Consider the following 6715-nt stretch of genomic DNA (forward strand, 5'->3'; position numbering starts at 1 on the left):
ATTAGAAACTCTATAATGTAATTTGATTAGACATAAGTGCAACTGTGAAACAGAACGCTGAATTCTTCAAGACACTGCTATCCACGATTGGTTAACAAATAAACATTAATAACTAATTGATTTAAATTACTACCTTTGTAATACATGAAAAAGATGTTTCATGGTTTCTTAAACATGGCAGGTGCGTTGTCACACTTGGCATATAATCCTCGTTGCAGCATAAGTTTGTACAAATTTAAAGGAATACAAACACCTAATTTTGGTGGCATGTTTTCTTCTTTATAATTATGCGGAAGAATCTACTACGCATGAATCACCATGTGATATTTCCCTGCAACCGTTAAATAATTTATAATTGATTTCTTTTTCTGTCGTGCTTTCTCGGTTTTGGTTTCAACAGCCGAACGATGGTTGTGACGTCAAAGAGTGCTTCTGTGTCACGTGAGGCATAGAAAAACTTGCATATAATCGCTGCTTCGTCTATTTAATTTGCTGCGGTGCTGAAGCCAGCCTTCCTCAAGAGTTTAAATGACAATGGTTGAGGAAGGAGTGAGTATACTGCAGATTTTTCACGTCTCACGTGAACTGTAAGTACACGTTGACTTCACAGTCCTCATTCGGCAGCAGAAACCGAAACCGAAAGAGGAGGAGAAAAATATGCGATTTTAAATTTTTCAGCGGTCCTAGAAGATTGCCAGCTGGTAATCCATTCATAATAATGCCTTACGCATCAATGCAAACAAAAAAACACGCACCCAAAATTTAGGTGTCTATACTCCTTTAACAAAAAATTTCTCCGGTATCATCGATTTCAGACGTTATTGGCGCACTTAATCGTGAAAGATGGGGGATTAACTTGAAGCTGGCTGCAGTGAATGGCATGGAATTAACTTTGACCACATACATAGATTTTTTTACCAGCACGAACAATGAGTGCGCAAGGGTGTTCAGGTTGGGCAAATTAGGAATGCGATTTCAGAAGTCGACAACCAAGCCTTGTGCTTGCGAATTTTCAGCCAGTTTAGTGCGTGCTTTGCCGGATGAAGAAAGATTCTCTTTTAGGCATATACGGAGTTTAATGGGTGCCATCTGTGCTCCACTACACGGCTAAGAAACAAGCTCTGCTGACTGATTATGTTTAGAGAACAACGTCAGTGATAATACATTCGGACCTCGCACCATACACACAGAGCTAAAAAAAGCACACCTTTCTTTTCACTTGAGAACATTTCAAAATAATGTCGAAATATTGTTTCTCAAAGTGTCGGTGTTTAACACCTACTCCGATCATAGAGACGCGAGAACGTTCCAACTCAAGAATCACTTGTGTCACTTTGTTTTCTTACATAGCTCATATAGGAGCCAGGTAGAACGTACAGTGTGTATAAAGAAATTATCTGTTGAACGCATACTCACATAATGATTATGACATTCCCACCATATGGGAACTTCGAAAATGACGTTGAGGCTATATAAAAAAACATAATAAGAGCTAAAATATTTGTGTATTCTCTCTATAATGATTGGCTAGCATTCCAATTCTCTTGCATATGCGGTGCATACGGCAAATTTCAGAAAAAAGAGGTTATATTATGAGTAATCATATGATTGAACTAATCTCTGCAATGGCAGTTGATTACGTTTGTAAATTTCGTGGACAATGACTCTCAGTGCAGTTCAACTTTGTTCTGTTTGGATGCAGCCTCGGATGCGCGCATGACGGAGATGGGGCGAGCATTTGGCCGGCAGGACATATTGGGTCCGAGGACTGCTCGTGGTACGATGGATACATGATGAGCTACGAGTTTGTGAAACCAAACATGTTCTTTTTCTCCGACTGCTGCCAGAGAGAAGTTATGAACATATACAAGTATGAACTTCCAACCTCTTCGCAGGGTGCTACTTTGTTTACACTGTTTGCAAAGTGTCATGCTTTAATTTCAGCCGCCCTAATTACCGTTGCCTCAGGGAAGAAAGTTCCCAAAATACAGGACTGTCTGTGAGCCAGCTTCCAGGCGAGGTGTCAGACCTGGACACCTTTTGCCAGAAAGTCTACAACATGTATCCCTACGTTGAAGCCGACATGGTGGGTTTGTTAGGTTTCACTTTCCTCAGGAAAGTGAAAAGTGCGCGAGTGAATGCATGCTTCTGATGCTATGTTCCTCATGAAAAGTTGAACTCGCTACTCGTGTGGACTCAAAGCAAATGACCGTTAAGCCTAATTTGCACTTGTTGCCTTAAGATTCAAATTTTTCTTTGGAAATTTTTATTCTTCTGCAGATATATTTTTCTTCTCTCCCTAGGAATATAATATGAGCAGCTGTGAAGTTAGGTGCTACATTGACAAGGCCCTCCGCAGCATGATTATAACTGCTGTCGATGGAGTTAAATGCGGGAAGGACAAAGTGAGTAAATTATTTTTGCCAGTTTCTGGCGATGATATTGTCTATAAGAGAGAGGGGGGTGAACGTCTATCAGAAGTTGGTTGGGGCCGGGCAATGTGGCAGGAGGTATTGCCAAAAGTTACCAACAAGGTTGAAGAATATATATTTCTCCCGATACTGATATCACACAATAAATGTGTCGTTCATTCTGGCTTAAAATACAGTAGCCCATGTAGTTTTTATTCCCACCTATTAGATGCTAGAAATAAAATTAGGCTCACAGCTGAAGAGCTAAAAAGGATGGGCAATTTATTACCAGATGCTGCATTGTAGGTACAAAAGACGCCCCTGCAACACTGGGTATCGCATAGAACGGAGTAGATATAGCCGAGTACCCCAGGGATCTTATTAAATATTTCAAATTGAAAGCGTTAGCTTGTCCCCATTATTGCGTGCAACTTTGAAACCGTGTTTTTTACGGTGTAGCCCTCTCAGGGTAGTTTCGCGCTTCATTTCTAAACCCGAAAATATTCTCTCAGCAATGTATTACTACCGGTACTTGTCCAGTTAACAGAACGGAAAGCTCGTCTGAGAGACTAGAAGAACTAACTTAGTTTGCAAAGAATTACAATATATCCGGTTCCTGCGGAAGAGGACTAACACGACAAAGTAAGCTTAATAATTAAAACAACACTGGACAAAAGTTTTCGCGAGTACAATTGTCCTCATGCACACAGTTCACTAATGCGTTCGTACGAACCCATATTTGCCGAAAATTAAAAAAAACTTATGAAAAATATAATTCGCAATATCAATCTTTTATTTGAGATCACAGTTAAGAATCATCTTTTTATGGGTAGAAATATTTTTCTCAACACCCAATTTTGAGCCACCCTGAGAAGTTGAAAACCAGTCAAATTCACAACCTGATATAATGAAAACTAAACATTTTGACAGATTTACCTGTCTGGTTGGGTTTGAAGACATAATAAACTGCACATCTCCAACCAAAAATGTTGACTTTAACCCAACGTTTCGAAGCCGACTCGGCTCCTTCATCAGGGGTGACTGACGGCAGTAGCTAGCTTCTTTTAAGCATGGAGGAGAGGGGGGGGGGGGGGGGTGGGTGATAAGAACGACAGCTGTGCCACGCAAGGCGCGGTGGAAGGGGAGGGGTTTTAGGCTAGTCACGCTGGCGCACTGATATTGTTCGGGGGGGTTTGGATATGTCCAAATGTGTGCTGTTGATATTGTTCGGGGTGGTTTGGATATGTCCAAATATGTGCGGTTGATATTGTTCGGGGTGGTTTCGATATGTCCAAACCACTACGAACAATATCAACCGCACAAAAGGAAACCTGCCCCCAGCTTATGCCCAGGGACTTCGCTCTTCAACGCAACGAAAAAAAGTCGCCATTCACCACCTCCCTGCAGTGCGCCAGCGTGAATAACAGCCTAAAACCCCTCGCCCTCCACCGCGCCTTGCGCGACACAGCTGTCGTTCTTTTCACCCCCCCCCCACTCCCCCCACACTTAAAAGACGCTAGCTACTGCCCTCAGTCACCCCTGATGTAGGAGCCGAGTCGGCTTCGAAACGTTGGGTTAAAGTTAACATTTTTGGTTGGAGATATGCAGTTTCTTATAAAACAACCTGATATGTGTTGCAAAGCTTCAAACACTTGGCATCGGGTTTAAGATCACATTCTCATTACACGGTGGCATTTTTGTTTTGACAATGCGGAAAAAATATTCGGTTTTTGCACAGTCACAGTCTAGTCGCTCTGGTCAAATTTCAAAAACGCCGTTCAGAGAAGACTGGCTGATCTTTCTGAGCGCACACAGCGCACAAAACTGAACGATTAGAAAACAGACTCTTGCAAAGCGGAAGTTCAAACCTTTTTGAACAGACGCTAGCGGCCGCAAGCATTAACATAAAAAATTTTACATTACTGTGCAAAGGCGGTGTCCTGCATGAAGAACTGAAGGCTTATATGAGTGAAGCCCAGTTTCGTCCTTTTGTGGAAACCCGTTACCGCTTTATTTGGAAAAAGCGCACCTTAAGACACGGAGAGAGGAAGATATAACAACACAGCGCTGAACGACAGAGCTGTGTCCGTGTCTTAAGGTGCGTTTTTTTCATATCTGAACTAGCGTCTAACCCGTTTGACCACCCTTGCCTTTACTGCTTAAATTTCTCGAGAAAGCCATTCGAGACGTGAGAAATGGACACGTACGTGCTAATGTGTCTACATCATATGGTGCAGTTCTGGTCCTCAGGCAGTTCTTAAATGACGCCAGTGTACCTGCCCGTGTCATTTTTCAGCGATCTACACACTTCTGAGATGTACGCTGGAGAAAATTCTGAGCTCGAATATCTTTTCACCGTCCGCAAGCTATTCTGCATGTTTTACGCGTTGGGACTGGGATGCATTTGGAAAGAATATTTTTGCGCAGTATTTCATATTACAATGTATATTCGCTCCGCTAGTCGTCCGTGAAACGTTAGCTCCTGCAAATTCAACAACTTATTGTCTGAGGATGCCACCGTTTCCATTTTTTTTATTCGTCCTGCGATAGTATGAACTTTGGCAGGCAGCGAGGCAGCAGTGTAGCTTTCACCACAAATATCCACACATATGCCGAGTGCATGGTTTTCAGCAGGTCAGAAAAAATAGGGAAAATTTTCCACGCAATTAGCAGCTCGAAAAACTTTCATTAAATTGAAAAAGGCATTTAAAAGACCTGCAAGTTCTGTGACGAGCGCTGTTTTCCTTTTTAGCGGTAATGCTGCGCTCAGGCTGATGCTAATGAGTAATAATGGCTTAATTATTACCATTAAGCAGTGCTAAATTCTGTCATCGTTCAGCTTCCAAAGCATTCGCTTACTACAAGTGCAAAGTTAGCATGACAGCTTCGAGATAACAGCAGCTAGGTGTGAGTATTGCGAGCTTCATAATGAAGAAAAAAACAGTGATTTCGGACATACATTCTCCTGAGCTGTTGTGGACATGCGTTGAAACACAAAAAGAATGGTATGATTCTGAACAAAGCTAAACGATTTGAGAATGAAATCTCAGCGCATTATTTTAGAAGTGCTAGAAGCCTGTGTTATAGCTTTTTCACTGTTCGTAAAAACTTGTTGCATTTTACACATACATCTTTGCTCCTGGGAGCAATTTGTTATAATATGCGCTGAAAACCTCAAAATACGCGGAAATGTTGTAACGCTTAGGAGAAAAATGAGCGAATGGTTCCCGTTTGTCCCTTACTGAAGGGAAAGGTTATGGAACTTCAAGCATATGAAATATATCAACACAGGTAAGTCTTCTAGTAGTGTGCATAGTTTCTGCTTTTTCTGTCCCGATGATCAAAGTTCAGAAGGATAGTTGTGTATGACCTAAAGGAAAATTGGGCGTCGATAAAGTTTAACATGGCACGTTAACAGTTGTCATCGCTTGGTATACGAAATTCAGGTGGCTTTATGCTGTAACAAATAATCGCTTTTTTTACTGTCTGTTTGAGTCTTCCAAATACTATGAGATTTATTCCTTAACTCAGCACACCACCTACACTACTTCATGATACCTGTAGACACGTCACCACAAGAGATATCTCTGTTCGGCCTAAAATTTTGCTGGTGTTTTCGCTGGAAGTCTACTGGCAGGCACTCCATAGCGCATGGACTGATTTGTGTTGTAGAAAAAGTAACATTTGCATCAAAATGTGCATCTTTTATTTCAGATCTGCATCCTCGGAAACTGCACGTTAGCAGAAACAAAACACAAACAGGTCAACATTGTCAAAAAGGCCCTCCGGTGGATTGGTTTCCTCTTTTCATAACATAATAAATTTGTTCCGTTCATAATATCATACAATAGCTTCAAACAATGGCATAATAGCAACTGTCATTATTCTCTATACAAAACATTTAAAAAATCCACAATGACCAAGAATTCAGTAATATTTCAGTCCTGATGTCGATGAGTTTTTATGGGGCCACCGCACAGGCAGCCAATTAGCGCTCTGGTGCGATATATTAATCTGCACAGGGTGACGTGAAATATTCATTTTTAAAGCCTTTTTAAAGAGTAGAAACTAAGCACTAAGCCAGAGGGAAGCTTCAACTATTTGGAGATCGGTGAGTACTCTGCAGTATTGGGGATTCAACAGGCTACCTTCCGCATGAGGTTCGATGAGGAAAGTGCGGGGATATAACTCGGTCATAATGCATAGCCTAATGGTGTTAAAAACAAGCATCCTATTCCTTTCATTGTCTGAGGGCATTCTTAAGTTGCCGCTCAGTAATCATGACCGTTTGGATATCAAATTAA

At 41.4% G+C, this 6715-nt stretch overlaps 1 protein-coding gene across 3 annotated transcripts in view; it reads left to right on the top strand.

The window, feature by feature from the left end:
- Positions 1 to 6249, top strand: part of LOC144104993 (venom metalloproteinase BumaMPs1-like) — a 35408-nt gene extending 29159 nt beyond the window's left edge. For 2 of the 3 annotated variants that reach the window (XM_077638215.1, XM_077638217.1), the window contains 4 exons: positions 1703 to 1870; positions 1945 to 2086; positions 2304 to 2405; positions 6126 to 6249. In XM_077638215.1, coding sequence (XP_077494341.1) covers positions 1703 to 1870; positions 1945 to 2086; positions 2304 to 2405; positions 6126 to 6224 — 511 coding nt within the window. In that variant the 3' untranslated portion in view covers positions 6225 to 6249. Of the gene's footprint in view, positions 1 to 1702; positions 1871 to 1944; positions 2087 to 2303; positions 2406 to 5655; positions 5703 to 6125 lie in introns of all 3 variants that reach the window. The other variant, XM_077638216.1, reaches the window with a different exon arrangement.
- The last annotated feature ends 466 nt before the right edge of the window (positions 6250 to 6715 follow it).

Source organism: Amblyomma americanum, chromosome 9 (genome assembly GCF_052857255.1).
Source record: "Amblyomma americanum isolate KBUSLIRL-KWMA chromosome 9, ASM5285725v1, whole genome shotgun sequence".
NCBI classification, from domain to species: Eukaryota; Metazoa; Arthropoda; class Arachnida; order Ixodida; family Ixodidae; genus Amblyomma; species Amblyomma americanum.